We start from the raw sequence: 19,290 nt of genomic DNA on the forward strand, positions 1-19,290 counted from the left end.
GTTCATGCATACATTTTAGCACAATAATTTTTATATATTTATAATATTGTTTCTTTTTCCACACACCTCAAGTATGCTTTTATGAACTGATTTTGTGTCTGTTTGGTGATTCAGATATAAGCTTTTCACATGTGATCTGCTGGCAAATTTAAATACCGTCACTGAATTTCATGTTTTATATTTAATTCTACATTCTTGTGTGTTTGATGCCTTAATTCTTTTAAATTAGATCCTCCTCTGTCAACCTTAAAAACAGACGCTGACTCCAAACAAGAAAACATAGGCTAGTCATTAAGGAGCTGTACATGAGCTTATACTGTCGGATTCTCTGCTTCTGCTTGGAGAATTTGGGTCTTGTGCGTGTGTGTGTGTGTGTGTGTGTGTGTGTGTGTGTGTGTACACACTTCAGGGGGTTTTGGGGGATGCCGATAAGGAGATTGGCTGCTAATCTCTTCCTCGTTCCCATCATCTTCATTTCATTCTGCGCTTTCGCTCGTTCACAATATGCTTCCTGTGTGTGTGTGTGTGTGTGTGTGTGTGTGTGTGTGTGTGTGTGTGTGTGTGTGTGAGTGTGTGTGTGTGTGTGCGTGTGTGTGTGTGTTGCCCATGTATTCTTCACATTGTGGGAATTCACTTACTCGTGGGGACAAAATGCAGGTCCCCATAAAGTAAATCATAAAATTTTAGGGTGTAAGTCTCTGTAATGTCCCCAAAAGTGATAAATACCTAGTGTGTGTGTGTGTGTCAGACAACTGGCTTAAGTGGAGCACCTCCACTAAGACATGCACAGACATTCAGACACTCATGGGAAGTGACTTGAAAGATCACCCCCTAAAACTGACTGCACACTAAGAGTGACAGTGTGCTTGAGAGAGAGATAACGAGTGAATTAGAGAGTGAGACGAGGACAAAACGACGACGCTAAAAACGAGGAGAAAAACAAATCTGATAAGAAAAGTGGAAAGCCGGGAAGACCGCGTCGCATTGAGCGAGTGAGGAATAGAGCGACTGCGAGGAGGGGGCATGAGAGCTTGAGATAAAGAGATCAGTGCCTCTGCATGCAAGTTGGCACAGCAGCAGCGCCCCTCCCCCACCCCCGTCCATCTCTACTTCCCTCGGTCTCCCTCTCATTCCCTCTGTCTCGCTCGGCCAGGGAGGATGTGACAGGACAAGGTAGCATCTTTCACTTTGATTTACCAGCTAGTCAGGGAATGAGGCGCTCAATCAGTTAGCGAGTTAGCGAGGTAGTCTCTAAACCTAACAGCCAGTTGCATCAATAACCAGGTGGTCAGTTATTCTGCTGGTCAGCCAGTAGATTTACTATTTGATTAGTGAGCAAATATGGCTCTCAGTCAAGGCAGGAGTCAGTCAGTCTGTGAATTAGTGCATAACTGCATTAGTCAACCTGCAGCTCAGAGTGTAAACCGCTGGTCAGATAGTCAGTATTTCTTCTAAATTTACTATCATTCTTGTTATTTTTATGTCTACTTGCGTTTCTGTTTCTACTCTTTATTTTTGCTTCCAGATCTTGTGTTTGTGCCTGCACTCAGCTCTGCTGGAATGGCTGTCTGACTGCCTCTGCTCCTCCATCCACCATCCATCCCTCTCTACCGCCTCAGTCAACTCTTTATTTTCCTCACGGCTGATTCTTTTTTTGAAAGGCCGGGTGTTTGTGCCAAATCAAACTGAAAGAGAAAGAAGCTGTGATCGCTGATCGTCTCACTGCTGAGTTGTCACAGGAAGACAGACTGGACTTTTTCCCTCTCCCATGTCTCCATCCGCCCTCTAGTTTGTCATTGGCAGCGACAGAGAAACGCTTGCATTGCTTGCAGTTTGAGTGTCTGTGTTGTCTTTGGGACATTTGGATAATCCTCCTTCAGGGAAACAGTAACTGTCTACCAACATGTAGTGTCTGAGCGTTAATCCAATCTCACTCCTCTGCAGCCACGATAACACAGAGATGATGATAATGATTATGAAGAGGAGGAGGAGGAGCAGATTTTGCGCTGCCAACCAGACATGTCTGATGATTCCTCACAGTTTGGGCTCCCTGGGCAGTGCACCTGTGTCTTGTTGGGTCTAACCTCGGTCTGCTGTTATTTGCTTTCACATAATTTCATTTTAGCTCTTCCTTCAATCCATCAGGAAGCCATTAGCATGATAAACAAATCCATCTGGAAGAAGCCTAAAGTGACAGGAGCCATGTGTTAGGACGAATGGCACACAGTCATCTGTCAGGACCGGGAACACGCTGACACTTTGTCCAATCTTTGCCAACAAATACACTGGACTTTTTCTTTCTTTTTTTTTTTTTTTTGTTAATACCAGATTTTGTAGTTTTGTTTGATGCAAAGCAGACACAGAAGTGTTAGTTGCTTGAGAGAAATCAGCTGACAATAAACAATGAATTCCTGTTGGAGGAATCAGGTAGGTGAGAGGATGACCATGTGTGTCCGTAATATGGCCTGAGAGGGAGCGGGTGTTGTGTCTGTTATTCCATCCCTTTGGTTACTATCAACTCACTGGTGTATCATCTCTGTTGCTGTCATCAATGTGTGTGTGTGTGTGTGTGTGTGTGTGTGTGTGTGTGTGTGTGTGTGTGTGTGTGTACGTGTGTGTGCGTGCGCGTGTGCAGGAGGAGCAGGCTGCCAAGCTAAAGGCAGATAATATCCGAGTCGCCCTGGAGAAGATCAAAGAGGCCCAGGTTAAAAAGGTGAGTCAAGAACACACACACTGTGTGCATGTGCTGGTTGGGATGTATGTCTGTATCTGGCACGTGTCCAGCGGACTCAGTTTTCTGGGTCAGGTCAGTGTTACTCCACATTGAAAGTGCTGGTCAATAACAGCTGGGGTCAGCACACACACACACACACAGAGCACTCAGCATAATGACCATTGCAAGTTAAGCCCCAATCCCGCACACAGACACACAGAGAGAGAGAGAGAGAGAGAGAGAGAGAGAGAGAGACTGGATTAACAACCTGGATTTGTTACACAGAGACAGATTTCCAGCTACCTGTCTGTGAGTTTGTTGAGTCTAATCGTCTGTATGTTGATCCTGCACAAAGCTCCAGAAAAGTGACAGTGGATCTTTCTGCCCCTGCACTCTCTCTCTCTCTCACACACACACACACACACACACACACACACACACACACACATGTTCACCACACACACAAAGCAATATCATTTAAGGGATATTGAACAATAATATGATCAAAAAACAACATGACAAGCATTCAACCTCATTTTTACTGTGGACATGAAACATACTTTCATTTGATTGGCTGATAGGTGTTCAAATGGGTCAGTTGTATAAATGATGCATGGATACGCCATTTTTCTCATCTAAATTTGGGTTTATAAAAACACAATGTGCTGTGATAATGTGTGCAACTTACATATACTGAATCCATCAAACAGTTCGTGGAAAGTTGAATCACTTTGAAATGCACGTTCACATCCATACACCACTGTTCAAAAGTTAGGATTCGCCAGTTATATCTGTTTTTCTTCTGTCCTTCAAATCTGTCCTTTTTTTCCAGAAAGCAGTATAAATCAGACGCTAAATATGTTACTTACATTTGAAATAGTTTGGGCTCCAAAAGAAGAAGTATTAAATGATTTAAACATACATTTAGTTGACGTCCCCACAGTGTTGCCTTACAGGAGAGGATACTGTTTTTCCCCCAAATCCACTTTAATTTTCAATTTGTTTTCCAGTCCGGAAAAGTGTACATGACCCTAGATCATTACTGATCATTACTGACCATTACTGATCGTTACTAATCATTACTGATCATTACTGATTACTGATTGGGAACCTGTTTTTCTGTCAGCACTCTGTCATCTACTTGACATTTAGAATAGGTATAAACTGTGTTGTCGGTCCACAGTATTTTCAGCTGAAATTCTGTGATCCAGTAGTGCTAACCTAAGGCAAACCTTCTATGTCTATTCTGTTTTTTAAGAATAGCTTTGATAATTCCAGCTTGTTATAGACATCGTTGTGCGCTTGATACTGAACTTTCTATACATGCAGAAAAAATGCACAAACCAAGGTGACCTCATGATGACTTTAGCAACAAAATTTGACATTGATGTGTGATTTGGTAATAAAAATGTAAATGGTCATTTTCTCTCTTTCTTTCTCGCAGCTGGTGATTCGAGTCCATTTGTCAGATGAGAGCTCAAAAACCATGATGGTGGACGAGAGACAGACAGTCAGACAGGTATGACTGACTCACATTACACTTATAGTAAGGATACAATAATAGTAACGTAGCAGAAGTTAGATGAAAAGCAGGAGATGTCACAGTACAAGTAATAGTAGCTGTGCCAGTAGTAATATTTGCAGTAATATTCTTAACAATAATATTACCATATTTCCTAAAATACTGACCGGAGCCTTTGAAGCAGGGTTGTATTAGAGGCAGGCCATAATTTCTAATTCTGTTATAAGTATAGTATAATGAAGCTTATATAATAAATATATATAATGAACCCTCGTGTTGATCCACTTAAGGTTAATACATGACACAGTTAAAACATACATAATGGCACTTCCTGTATCTATTTCAAATTGAAAGCCCTCTAACGTTTCAGTGGAGAAAAACCCTTCAGTCAAAACTCACTGACTTGAAAAGGTTCCCATACAAACTTGAAATATAGCAACTGCCATGTGGCACTTTACGTTACTACAAAAAAAGTTTGGTTGAGATATTAACACACGTAACCCGCTGTGACTGAAACTGGATAATAACATTTAAAATGAGAACAACACAGTGTTGAAACTAGCATGATTATATTACTGAACTTATTAAATTAAAGCAATGGAAATATCATGCGTGCAGATAATGTGACATGTGGCAGATAATGTTTATCCACCTTTGTTTTTTCCTCTGCCTTTAATTTGCACCACCTAGCTTTTATTTGACAACTTTTTTTTTTTTTATGGTGGTACCATTTGTAAGATTAGTCAGTAGTTCTAGTAGTAGTGTCATAAGCTGTAGTGGTAGTAGTTGTGTTGTTAGCAGTACTTCTGACATTTGAAATTGTTGTGTAAGTAACAGTTTCATAAGCAGTAATAGTACTAGCATCATTAACAGTAGTTGGTACTAGCATCACTAGCAGCAGTAATGGCACCATTAACCGTGGTAGTGCTGTTAGTGCAGTGTTAAGCTCACAGTGTCTCCTCTTCTTCAGGTTTTGGACAGTTTGCTGGAGAAATCTCACTGTGGTTACAGTCCTGACTGGTCATTGGTGGAAACCATCAGTGAGCTGCAGATGGGTGAGCGTGCACAAAACACACACACACACACACACACACACACACACACACACACACACACACACACACAAATGCTGCTTTGTTCTATTAACTGCTGAAACACTCAGTACATACACAGTTGGCTGTTAGATCTCAGCAGGCAGTTGGACCAGACCAGCTCTTCATAAGTTCAACCACAACATGTTTATCAAGTCAAGATCTATACATTATTATATATCATATCATATAATAAGGGTTTTACACATGCTTTTATGTCACTGGCCCAGAGTGAGAAGAGGTTAATTTAAATAGATAGCATATTTCAGATAAGTCAGTGACTTAGTAATTCTAATTGGATGAGCTAGTTTTAGAAATATAAGTTTGTGTGTAGTATAACACCTTGGCCTTCCATTTTTGAAGTGCTGTTGTAGCTTAAAATACTGCAGTGACTTCAGTGTTCATACTGTTGAGTCATTTATGTTTTGAAATTGCTAAAGGTGTTTTGTAGCAACAGAGTGAAGTCATATCTAATGGTTTACTAGCTTAGACAGAAAAGCCTTTTGAGTGATGCAACCTGATTTAGTTAATTACTAGTTTGACACAAACGTGGAGTAGTGTGTCCTGTTCCAGGTTTCCCGGTGTGTTCAGGGAAAGCCGTTGAATACATGTGTGTTTGTAGTCAGTAACATTGTGCCCACCACTACTAGCACAGATATTCAGCTATAAAGATGCAAGCACACACACACACACACACACACACACACACACACGCACACACACCACACCTCCTTTGGGGAGCAAGATGTGTGTTTGCCAGCACTCACTGTACTACAAGCTTCAACTCCACTTAACACTCTTTGACAAACACATACACACACACACACACACACACACACACACACACACACACATCCACACACCCACACAGAGTCTTTATGTAGGTCCGGTGCAATGATGCGTGTGACCTAACCTACATCTTCAGGGCTTCTGCTGAACAGCCAGTCAGCATCGTTATGAAAGAGAGAGAGAGAGAGAAGGTAAAATGTAGCTCGTTGTGACACGTTCAGCTGAACGTAAACCTTTTCTTTATTTACACAAATCTGTTCCATGTGTCTCTAAAACCTGGGCTGAAGGCCAGGAAGATTTAACTTGGCTCCTGTGCTAATTAAGATAAGAATAAGTTGTGTACGTAGCCACAGGAGACAAACCCTTTGACAAAACCCCCTGCACACACACACACACACACACACACACACACCAGTGCCACTAGCACCACCACCCTGCTGAGTGCCCTTTGGCAAGAGACTTACTTCCTGTCAGATCATAACCTCTGACCCCTCACTGCAGGCTGGCCTCACACTGTACCCTGCAGAAAATTACACCATCATATAATAATAATTATCTCATAAGAATAATTATTTTCATTTTCATTGTTGTCAGTAGTAGTAGTCATAGGAGCACTAGAAGCTGTAGTATTTGCTGTTGTAACAGTAATAGTGCTGATTTTTTGTTCCAAGTATTAATTTCCCATATTAACTAAATACATCTGGCCCCAAATAAAAAAGGCACTTTTTGTTAGTGAGGTCAACACAGTAGTCCACAAATTCAATGTGGGTCACAGCTGACATGGTTTTGTCCATTTCAGCCCCCAGAGGAAAACATCTGAAAGCCAGTGAGAGCAGCTGGGGTGTGAGACAGAGTTTGAAAGAGAGGGAATGAGGGCAGCAGACTGCCACGAGACATGCTGCCTCTGGGTTATGAGCGGGGAAAGTCTCTGCAGCGACAGTCCTCTTCATTTTCCCGTTCCCAAGCAAATTAGAATCTGTGCTGAAAAATCACACAAAGCATTGTGGTAACATTGAGTTAACTTGGAATTCTACTCCAGTTGGAGGCTGAACCTTGCAGACCTGTTTGAGGAAGTTTACTTGAAGATTACAGGTGAATTCAGCAAGCGATGCTTTTGCTGCCATGGCAGGAGTCACCTCTGAACAGTTAGGGATAATCATGGCCACCGCCGTGGTTAATGCGAAAGGACATTTCAAAATTACAGAAACTCTTTTTCAGAATCCCCAAAAATCTGATGATAATAGAATAGAATAGAAACACATTGACTTAACCTACAGAACATGTTTATGTAATGTGTGAATCATGAATTGTGCGTTAATTCATGGCTGTATACTTGGCTCTACCTGCTGACTGATAACAGGTGTATTTCACTGATTTACCACACATATATTATCCTGGATCACCTGATTTAACTCAGAACTAACTGAAATATTGAATTCACTCTGGACAGAGCGGATTTTTGAGGATCACGAGAACCTGGTGGAGAACCTGCTGAACTGGACCAGAGACAGCCAGAACCGCCTGATGTTCACAGAACGTATCGAGAAGTATGCCCTGTTCAAAAACCCACAGGTGAGATGCAGACACACACGCAAACTTATCAGAGGGTTCACCAAAAGGCAGCTTGTATAATGAAAAAAATCTATGTGTTTTTAAATTACTGATCAGATGTCCGTCTGTCTCTCTTGTCCCTTCTGTCTCATACCTGCTCCCCGTGTGCTCCAGAACTATTTGCTGGGGCGGAAGGAGACATGTGAGATGGCTGAAAGAAACAAAGAGGCTCTGTTGGAGGTTAGTTTGTTTCCTTCTCTTGTACACAGCTGTTTCCTCAAATGCATCTTCACCCAGTACTAGTACTAGTTCTCTTCTAAAAAGATGCCCTTTGTAGTAGAGATGCAAACATCAGCCAGGAAAGTGAACACGATTTTAACTAGGGGTATGATACTTTTGTATAGTCTCAAATCTGGTGACCCCTGAGCTTTTGTCTCATACCTCGTTCAGCCCAACGTAAGGTATCTTGGGAGCTACCATCCAGATTGACCAATGACCTGTTTTTTAAGCCACCGTGGCTCTGCTCACTGTCAAGATCTAGAAAACAAACCTGTGTCATGGTGGTGAATAAGTGTTCATTATCTGGTTGCACAACAAAATACGCTCATACTGGAAATTGTTACTGGTGAAAATGTGATTTAGGCTGAAACTGAACTGAATCTGTTGTTTCTTTGTGTGTGTGTGTGTGTGTGTGTGTGTGTGTGTGTGTGTGTGTGTGTGTGTGTGTGTGTCAGGAGTGTTTTGGCGGCAGCTCTGTGTCTGTCCCTGAGATGGAGGGAGTGTTGTGGCTGAAAGAGGATGGGAAGAAGTCATGGAAGAAACGCTACTTTCTGCTGAGGGCTTCTGGCATCTACTATGTTCCCAAGGGAAAGGCCAAGGTGTGTTTAATGACAATAAGCTGCGAGGGCAATGTGGAGGAAAAACACAGCAAGATTTTTTTTTATAAAATGGAAAAAAAAACATACTTGAAATTCAATGTGTGTGTTTGTGTAGGCATCCAGAGACCTGGTGTGTTTTCTCCAGTTGGATCATGTTAATGTGTACCACGGTCAGGACTACAAGAGCAAGTACAAGGCTCCTACAGACTACTGCATGGTGCTGAAGGTACACTCTCACACACTCTCATATACATACATGTACACACAGGAGTGATGAGGTTTGGAATAGATCACCACTGTCTGGTTTGTGGCATCGTAGTCTTCCAAAGCCACCTAGTGGTGTAAGATAGTAGTGACACATCTGTTTCAAAGAAAAGAGATAATAGAAGAGTAATGGTTTTGGATTGATGATGTTCATACTGCAGTGGTTTGATTTTAATTTCAGATGATTTAAGTACAGCTATATATATTTTAGAGTGTTTGTAGCAGCAATAGTGACAGGACTTCTACTAATAATACTTAGTAGTAATTCAAAAAGTAGTAGTAATAACACTACTAGTAAACATAGTAACATGCTGTGTGTGTTTGTGTAGCACGGTCAGATCCAGAAGAAGTCTCAGTACATCAAGTACCTCTGCTGTGATGATGTCAGAACCCTCCAACAATGGATCAACAGCATTCGCATCGCCAAGGTAGTAACTTGTCCTGTGGTAAAACACAAAATGTTGCCCCCTGTATCATATGCTGAAGTCTGATCCTGTAGAAGCACTCTCCATGCTGCACTGTGCTCACTGCAGTAAATGTCCTGTTTTGTCATTTTTGTGTAATTACATATCTGCCTAAACCTGCTGTCTGTGTGTCTGTCTCTCAGTATGGGAAGCAGCTGTACATCAATTTCCAGGAGGCAATGAGAAGGACGGAGGCGGCCTATGATTGGTCCTCCCTCTCTTCTTCCTCCATTAAGTCAGGATCAAGCTCCTCCAGCCTTCCAGGTCTGTCTGTCCGCTTTGGCTGAGATCATACTTTGGCAAGTTCAAAGGCCAAATGTTTGATTTTTAGAGATTTTCTACAGGTTATACAAAAACAGAAAAATTGAATTTGATATTAATAATGTGCATCAGTAAATAAATATCCATAAATATCAACAAGTCAAAAGAAGAAGCATGATCTGCAGTAAAAGTTAAATGAAACATACCTCTGCTTATGTGTCCACACTCCAGAGTCCCAGTCCAACCACTCCAGCCAGTCAGACAGTGGTGTATCAGAGATGACATCATCAGGCCACACCCGCTCCCAGAGTGTTGTCAGCTCCATCTTCTCTGATGCCTGGAGGAGAGGAACGCAAGGAGAGGTGTGAACACACACAAACACTCTGTCCTGTCCGTTCTGCTCATTGCCATGTTTACCTGTGAACCACATTTCCCAAATTTCCTTTCTGCTTCCCTGCCAGCGCTCTAAGGTGAAGGGACGTATGCCAGTTCCTCTTTGTGCAGGAGGAGGAGGAGGGAGTGGAGGTTAGACAGGAAGTGATGTAACAGGCATGGTAACAGTTTGGCTGCAGCCTTTAAAACGCTAAGCTGTTTGTGTTGATACTTTGACGTGACCTTTGACCCAGTTTGTATTCCCATCAACAACTTATACAAGCTGTGTTCACCATGTAGTACTTTAGATAGGAAAAAAGACATAGTATGGTTCTTGATCTTCACGGTAACACTTCCTGTTACATTAAGTGACTGAACATAAACACGCTATGTTTACATCAAACCCTCATCTGATACTGCATATTCATTGGTGGTCAGATGTCTTTGAACGATGAAACCCAACTTTTGCTCCTCTCACTCTTCACAATATAACAAATCCAAATGTTAGCCATAGAGCAGTGCAATTATATTTTAAAAATCTATATTTGATATGGGATATATTTGGTTTGATAGATCTTGCAGGCGTTGTAATTCACTCAGTTAGTCAGAATTTAGCTGACCTGGAATGCAAGCTTTCAATGTCGATTCAAGTATTTCAGGTGACTGGTTCAAATCTATCAATGATTTGGGACGATAATAATCCAGAAAGAGTTCATTATTCAGCTGTTTTTTAACCCTATGTGTTCAATTATGTAAGTCACAAGTATTTTCACCAGTGTTAAATTGTACAAATCGAAAGAGGCCAAAAAACATACACAACACAATAGTTGATGAGCAGCAAAACACTGGACTGTGTCTCTGGTGTCTCTGGTGTCGCTCTTTACTTAAGGTGGATATTAACAACTACTGATGATGCACAGTACATTAAATCAGGATGAACTAAGACAGAAGTTCAGCAGCCACCAACACAAACACAAATTGTCAAATCACGTTGTATATGATGGATATATGTATTGTATGAAGCTTCTCATGTCATGACAAGTTTCAGGTGAACTTTGTATAGAAGTGGCTGCAGCTGAACTGTTGATTTGTTCTAACCTTGTGGTGTGATGGAATGTCCTAACCAGTAAATAAAATTCAGGGCACAATTAGGCACACTTTTGTCACATTTTAGATCCAGTTTACAACCTATTTGACCCAGTTTCAAACCATATTGTAACCTGATAAATGCTGTTTGACACTGCAACCTTTCAACCAGTTTACAGAAAAGTTCAGAGCCTGTTTGATACCACTGAAAGACAGTCTGATAGGGGCTGTTGCTCTGTCACTTGGCATCATAGCTGCTGTTTAGAATGGGTCCAGATAATCCAGAAGTGGCAAAAAAAAATAAACACGGGTTCAGCTGAACTGCAGCTACACTGCAGCTAAATTGGATGTATGATGACATTTGTTTAAGATCAACTCCACAGAAGTTTCTGAGGAACACAACATTATTAGTGTCTGTTTTAATGTCTGAGGACACAGAAATTGGATTTTAGAGACCACTTTACTTTGTTCCATACACACAGGTTTAAACCTGAACTAAACCATAAAACTGAAGCTAAGCTAATGGGAAGCAACCCCCCATAGTTTAGAATTTAAATCTGTTAAGCATTAAGCATAAGCTCAACAGTTAAGAGAATGGCCAGATAGATGGACTGACCTTAGTTGATGTTACCTCCTTCACTTGCAGCTGGCAATGAAATTACAAAGCTCTAATAAATGTAACGTTGAGCTAATTATTGTAGGACAGTGTTTTGACAGTGGGTGAGAAAATTTCATGCTCTGGTTGCAATTGACCTTAATCTATGTTCCAGTGGAAGTTTCAGTAGCTGTGTGTTCTCAGACTGCACTGGTTGGCTGTTTGATTTCTTGCATCTTGTTCTTGCATCTTCTTGTATTTTTTATATTTTTTCACTTGTTATAATTTTGTCTCTCTTCTTCCCTCTCATTTCTCTTGTGTCTCTTCACCTCCACTGCTTCTCTCACTACCTCTATGCTCCCTCCTCTTTGCACATTCCATTCTCTTTGCTTCCCTTGTTCTCTTGTTCCTTCTTTTTTGTTTTCTTCTTCTCCCCCCCTCTCCATTCTCTCTCCAGATGATGAAGATCGACCCTATCAGTAGACCTATCCCTCTCCAGATACCCTCCCTCTCCCCACAGCCCCTCCCTGTCTCTCAGCCTCAGACCCCACCCTCTCGGACCAGCTACACTGACGGCCTCATCCCATCTGATGATTCCTCCCCATCACCGCCCTCACCTCCTCCACCTCCGCCTCCTCCCCCCATTGCAAGTGTGGCCCATCAGCCAACACCTACCTCCTCATATATCAAGTACAGCACACTGGCTCGCTTACAGAACCAGAGCCAGCCCAGGACACAACCGGCAGGAGCCGCTCCACCTTCCCTTCCCATCCAGTTCACTAAACCCAGCTACAACACCCTTCCAGCTGTTTACAGCACCTCTCCTCAACTACCACCATCTCCACCCCCTCCTCCTCCACCTGCAGTGCCGGCTCCTGGCTCAGCTATGGCCGCACTGAAATTTGGTCCATCAAGCCCTTCTGCTCTCCCACCCCCACCCCCACTGGACGAGGAAGGGCAGGAGGCCTACTACCTCCCACCTCCTCCACCAGAGAGCCAGGAGACCAATGGTTTGCCTCTGCCCCCACCTCCAGAGACAATCCTTAGCTCTTGCACTCAACTCTCCAACAAGGGCCTCCAGCAGTTCCTGGCACAGAAGTTTCCCAACATGGTGTACGACTTCAGCCCACCAGTGACTGAAGATCATTCTCCTCCCCCGCCTACAGCTGAGCTTTCTCCTCCTACCTCCCTGCAAGTCCTCCAGCCTCTGTCCCCCAATGCACCCCCTCCTGCACCTCCCAAAACCTTCACTGGTGGTTTTCCCCCTCAAACTGCTCCCAAACCCTCAGGTCCCTCTTCCCTTCCAATTGCCCTCTCACCTGTGTCACCAACGCAGCCACAAAGCAGCCACGGGCCAGTTAAAAAGCAGCAAAGCTTCTCAACAGGACATTCCCCAAATCAGCCACCTCCCACTCTGCCAAAGCAGCACAGCCTCTCCTCCAAAAACCTTGCCCTCTCTCCCTCTTCCTCCTCGTCTTCAGTCTCCATTGCGGCGGCTACCTCCTCTTTGGTCAAACAGATTGTCAATCAGTTCCCCGGAAATTCTGCCCCTTCCTCTCTGCCTGCCTCCAACTCCATAGAAGGATCTAAGTTCAGTGCTCCTCAGTCTCCTCCAGCAGTCAAGGCCAAACCAAAGTGGCAGCCAGGAGGCATTGTGGCTCCTCAGTCCCCAGAGTTCCCTCCACCTCCTCCTGACAGCTCCCTAGGAGATTTCCCTCCTCCTCCCTCTTCATCCTCCTCCAAGACAGGCTCCCCAATAAAGAAGTCGCCTTCGACCTCGTCCACAGGTTCCACCAAGCGAGGGCCTCCACCAACCCCACAGAGAGCGTCCTCGATCCGGTCATCAGGTGAGACCCAGGATGAGAGACCAAAGAAGGTGGAGAGCCTGGTCAACAAATTTGGCCAAGCTCCTCAAACAGGTACCTCGTCCAGCTCCTCGTCAGTGACTGGGTCTCCATCAAAAGATTCTGCCTCACTTCCTGCTCCACTCCCTAAGCCAGGCAAGTTGAATTTGGCAAATCTCCCGTTGGCGCTGCAGGGGCTGCAAACAGGCCAGCACCATCAGCCATCTGAGTTCCCATCCCCCCCTCCCCCACCTCCCCCCTCCCAGCCTCCTCATGTTGACTCATCACCTGACTACTTCCCACCTCCCCCGAGTGACTCTGAGCTGTTCCCTCCTCCTCCCCACCCATCAGAATTCCATCACCCCCCAAAGGTCGCTGTGGTGAACCCCCAGCCTCAGATGCAGCCACCTCAGCAATCGGCAACCTCCTCCTTGTCGTCATCATCATGGAAACAAGGCTCACTGAAGAAGGGGGCAGTTCCTCCTCCAACACTGAACCGACGGGCCAGCAACACAAAACAGTATGACAGTACAACTTCAGTGCCCCTTTCACCACCTCCCCTGTCTCAGACCCCACCTCCCTCCCTGTCCTCTTATTCTTCCTCGTCCTCTCCTGTCCCCCCCACCTCCCCGAAAGCAGTGGGGCCAGGCTCCCTGGCACTAAAGCCTCTCTTCCTGGAAGACCTCAATCGCACCCTTAAGAGGAAGTCAGTGTCCCGCCACGGTTCGCTCACCTCTTCCCACCTCATCTCCTCCTCTAAGATGGAGCCTGTGGGCACCATGGACGACATGGCACTCCTCCCACCTCCTCCCCCCGAGCTCCTGCAGCAGCAGCAGCAGGGTGTCCGAGGACACTCCCAAACTTTGTCTCGCCACCACACACACTCCCACTCCACCAAACATGCCAACATCTCAGGCTATGCAACGCTGCGGCGAGGCCCACCTCCCGCACCTCCAAAACGGGACCAAAGCACCAAACTGACCAGTGAGTGGTAGGGAGTAAGGACACTGGGTGGAGCCTAAAGAACTGAATGGATTATTTAGGTCTCATCATTCCTCCAGAGAAGAAGTACTCAATGTCTGTCTTGACTTGTCTGTCTCTCCTCATCCTAAACCATCTACCCTTGGATTCCGAGTAGTAGCAAGCCGTCTTTCCGACTCTTAATCTCAGAATATGATTGTTCCTACTATCCTCATTATTATTATCACCCTCATCATTGCTATCATACCAATACATGTTTAATCCAATGACATGAGTAAAAATATATATATGTATATACATCTGTATACAAGCAAGCCAGAAAAAGTCACCTATCAAGCTTTTTTCACAATGTCTGTGCAGCTTTGCATTGAAATATACAGAAGACGAGACTTGATCGACAACAGCAACAGAGACAATTTGCTGCAAAATTACTGGTACTGCATGGAGCCGCGGCAATGGAAGTAGCGTTACCGATGAAGGGAAGGAGGGATCAATGGAAGGAACAACAGATGCAAGAGTGGGATGTTGTGTTGAGAAATGTATGTTGTGAAACAGGGGGTGGAGCAATGCCATTTATGTCAAACTTTTTTGTGTGTGTTTTATATAAGATTATTTAATACTGGAAAGATATGTTGTTATTATTATAATTATTTGAAGTTTTTAAGAAGTGTCATAAGAGAAGGAGTTTGACTGGACATGGGTCTGTATCGTCAAAGTGTTGATCCGGGTTACCAAACTAGTATACAGTTTGTTTTACTGAGATTATATTTGGACCATTTTATCAAATCATATTTCTTTAAACTTAGAGCTTCATGACTGATTGGTTGGTGACTGCAAGGGATAAAACGTAATTCTTAAAACAAATAGTTCTCATAATTCATTTTGAGAATCAAGACAGTCTGTCCTCAGATTACAGATGTTTTGAAATGCTAACCAGTTTGAAATCAGATTACATCACACAGTATTATTACAATTATCACACAAGAAGGACCTATAAACCAACTGGTTCACACATCTTCCCTTACCTCTGTAAGGTAAGGTAAGGACATAGTTTGCACTTTTAGATCCATGTGTCCTTCATCCCAGTTGTCCAAATAAGACATCTAAATTTAAAATTAATATAGATAATTTTTTCACTATCAGGCCTGACCCGCAGAGACTCAACCAGAACCTCCTTTAATCTGAGCTCATCTTAGCCAGTGAGTCAGTCAGCAACAACAAACCAATTTGGGCACATTTTGGTGGTAGATTTGATTACCGTCTTCTTTCAACAAACTCTAAAAACTGTTCTGTTACTTCATCAGTCACGCAGCTTTGCAGCCAGTCAGTTAGGCCATTTTTTGTAAGTAAACCAAGCATCTAGTCAGCTACAATGAACTCAGTCTGAAAGAAGGGGCTCATCAGTCAGTCACTTGCTTGTCATCTTAGTAACTGGTCGGACAGTCGTCTAGTTAGTTATTTAAGGTGTGTGTCCACATACGGTAGCATCTTATATGATCAGAGAAGCCCAAGGGATCCACGGAACAAGTGCCTGAAAAACCATACTCTTTCCTCACAGGTGTGTGGTAACATCATACCCTGCAGAAAACCCTTGACTGTAAGTTCTGTGATGTCGGCCATTAAACTTCTGCCATTTTGAAGCCAGGAGTTGAGGTTTACCATTCACACACTGCCATCTTTGTCAGCTACTGCAGCCAGAAAATCCAAATTTGAGCATAAAGGACGACTGGGAGGAGTTGATGTTGGACAACAAGCAGCAACTGACATGGCTGAGAGTAGACGGCTGAGATAACAGTCAGGCTTGAGAACATACCCCTTGTTAGGCCTTAATTTCCCATTAATGGAACAGTGATTCTGAAAATAGTCATGACAGCTGATATTAGAACAGGCAATTACAGAATTCTCCTGTCAAGTTATTTTACAGTTGTAACCTTCATGTGCTCCCATATCCAGATATAATTCTTTATTTCTTACTTGGGGTAATTTCAGTGTTTTGCATCTGTTTCTGCTGTGTAAACAATAAGATTGTTTTTGTTGTTTTAACTGTAATCTCCAGCCTCCTCTGCTATGATATTTAGGAATGTGTGACAAACGGAGCCTCTGAGTTTTTATTTTGCCAAATTCAACCGAATTTTAAACTAATATTTGGGATTGAAGCCATTAGGTAATTAATTTATTAGTCAATTGACAGGAAATTTTTCTGCAACAAGGTTTAGAATTATTGAAGTAATGATTTTAAGCAAGATGCATCTCATATCTTAGTATTTACTAACCATCTATGATGGTTAACTGAAAAGCTTTGGGCTTTGGATTCTTGTTTGAACAAAATGATCCTTTTAAAATATGTCAATCTGGGCTCTGGGAAATTATGGTGCAGATTTTTCACTACTTTCTTCCTGAGCGTACTGACCTTAAGTGCTCAGAGACACAAAGAAAGAAGAGCACTCTTAAAGAAATGAAAAACAGACCTTGGTGCCAGGAGGCAGTTTCAAGCACTATAGAAAGCAGTGGCACTTAGAGAAAGATGCCTAATAGATCCACCCTGAGTCACTTTGAGAATTAGCTATCTAATTAGCTAGTCATGGTGGTTTTTAGTAACATTTTTGGAAGAAATGTCGTCTGTCAGTTAGTAAGGTAGTCATGATAGTATTTTTTTCAGGGGAGTGGCTACATCAGATTAGTGACTAGTGACCTAGTCAGTTAAGTTAGCTAGTCTGTTGCTCTTGACAAGCATCCCTTTTTTTATCTGTGTCCAGATCAGCTGATAAAGGCTTCCTAAAGATATAGTTTTTACACTTTACGTGCAGCTGAACCTAGGTCTGTTTCTACCTTTCTGTTTCCATCATCCTTGCAGTTCCTAGATTAACATTATCTGCATGACATGTCAACACCAGTGCAACAGCTCTGCCAAAAATTTGACATTACTACTACAATTTTGGTTTTTGATGTGCAATTTTTAAGTACTCAGATTTCACTTTAATGGATAATTATGACTACAAAATTATTTCAATTAGTTTTAACTCAAATTTGTCTGTTTTTTGATAATGTTGAAGTGGAGAATTCAGCCCAGAGAAGTACTTCCTGTGTCCACTGCTCTGCAGGAAATGAATCACTAGGCTTACATCATGGTTTATTTCAGTGACTGAAGAACAGCATACGGTTTAAAACTGATGAGTGAAATGTGTTGCTCAGGGACACCCGGCAGAGCACATGCCTGTTATTGGTGTCAAACCTGCTGTTGCATTTAAAATAAATAAGAAACATTAATCAAACTGAAATGCAAATCCTAGAGTTTTTACACAGGTCAAAGATGACTGTTCCCAGGGGTTGGAAATTTGGGGATTTAAAGTGTTACGGATGGGTTTCAGGTATTGAGAAGGCTTGGGCAGAGGTATGGCTTCACACTGTGTGTTTGAGTCACTGTGAACTTTGTTGTCTTTGTGATGTTTGATGATGCATGCAGTGGTGCAGTGAGACCGAAGCTCCTGACAGCATTCTGTACATCACATTAAACCAAAAAAGTCACACTGTCAGCCTACTCCACTCGGTGAACATGAAAGTACTGTTTCAAATTTGAATTTGTGAGGCTACCTTTTCAACAAGGCAAGTTCAGTCTATGATATGCTTGGCTTTCAAGTAGTTTAATCTGTGGGAAAACTTGCTAACAAAGGTGGCTGTTGCTTTGTGTTTTAAATATGGTGTGTGATTTTGTTTTAATTGAATTTTAGTCCGTGTTTAGGAACAAGAAGAGTAGACAAAAGCTCTTTTTTTTTTTAACCGAAGTTATTTTCTCCAACATTTAAAAGAACCTGAACATCACTACTCTGAGCTATCAGAAATTCTAAAGTTACAAAGTGGTGAATGCAATATAAATGGATTGTTCAAATGGACTCTCACTCGAAGGCACCATACGAAGCAGAAGGTTACAGCTTAGAAAGGTTAACGGTCAGACAAACTCATTGTGTCTATAATTCTCAGTACAGATTTGTGTGAGGCATCAAAAAAACAAGGATCATCTCCTGTTTTCATGCCCAGACGCTTATGTTAAATAAAATGTTCAAACCAAGATCATGTTGTGGAGCTATGGTGTCATACATGGGAAAACACTGCAATATTGATGCATTCTGGGGACACTGTCCAAAAGGAGAAAACACTGAGAAACAGAATCTGAATGCAGATCAGAATAGACGCTTTCACCAGTCACAGTAGGGAAAGCACAGGTGTTAGTAATAACTAGAATTCCTGAAGAAAATGCTGTGTGAACGCTGAGAGCTGAAAAACATTTGGCAACATTGCTGGAAATGCAGAAAAGTAAAATTGCCTGAAAGCTTTAATGCTAAAATGTATAACACTGCGCTGCTGAAAAAGTGAGGATGGAGTAAGAGAAGAAAGTGTACGCAGGGAGGACGGAGAGTTCAAGGAGAGACAGAAGAGACAAAAGAGGAGGAAGGAGAGAATGATGAGGAGGATCTGATGAAGACAAGCTGTGTGTGTGTGTGAGAGAGAGAGAGAGAGAGAGAGAGAGAGAGAGAGAGAGAGACAACTCAGTGTTCAGAACAGAGGAACAAACTGATTTAATGGTTTAATAAGATAATCAACATCAGCTGTGTGTAACTGCAACTAGCTGAAAAGAGCAAGAACAACCACTCAAACAGGTCCCTCTTTCAAAAAGTGTAGGTCATCATTGAAGCGACTCCGTCAGCATCCTGAGATGCTGCTCGAGACATAGACGTGAAATTTCTGTGGATAAAGTGAAAAACAGGCAAGAAATGACCTTCAAAAGTCTGAGTTTTTGCCTGAAAGGTAAATAACACGGCAGTCAGTGAGAGCTGAAGGGCACAGATTTGAAAATGAAGTCTTGATTGTTTTAAAAGGCTCA

General features: G+C 42.7%; 1 protein-coding gene across 2 annotated transcripts in view; it reads left to right on the forward strand.

The window, feature by feature from the left end:
• raph1a (Ras association (RalGDS/AF-6) and pleckstrin homology domains 1a) overlaps window positions 1–18,479 on the forward strand; it is a 60,776-nt gene extending 42,297 nt beyond the window's left edge. For both annotated transcript variants that reach the window (XM_076746480.1, XM_076746481.1), the window contains 11 exons: window positions 2,636–2,713; window positions 4,158–4,232; window positions 5,206–5,290; window positions 7,566–7,687; window positions 7,841–7,906; window positions 8,401–8,544; window positions 8,660–8,770; window positions 9,138–9,236; window positions 9,416–9,536; window positions 9,765–9,895; window positions 12,044–18,479. In XM_076746480.1, the coding sequence (XP_076602595.1) occupies window positions 2,636–2,713; window positions 4,158–4,232; window positions 5,206–5,290; window positions 7,566–7,687; window positions 7,841–7,906; window positions 8,401–8,544; window positions 8,660–8,770; window positions 9,138–9,236; window positions 9,416–9,536; window positions 9,765–9,895; window positions 12,044–14,425 (3,414 nt within the window). In that variant the 3' untranslated portion in view covers window positions 14,426–18,479. The remainder of the gene's footprint in view (window positions 1–2,635; window positions 2,714–4,157; window positions 4,233–5,205; window positions 5,291–7,565; window positions 7,688–7,840; window positions 7,907–8,400; window positions 8,545–8,659; window positions 8,771–9,137; window positions 9,237–9,415; window positions 9,537–9,764; window positions 9,896–12,043) is intronic.
• Window positions 18,480–19,290: the final 811 nt, after the last annotated feature.

This window comes from Chaetodon auriga, chromosome 13 (genome assembly GCF_051107435.1).
Source record: "Chaetodon auriga isolate fChaAug3 chromosome 13, fChaAug3.hap1, whole genome shotgun sequence".
Lineage (NCBI taxonomy): Eukaryota > Metazoa > Chordata > Actinopteri > Chaetodontiformes > Chaetodontidae > Chaetodon > Chaetodon auriga.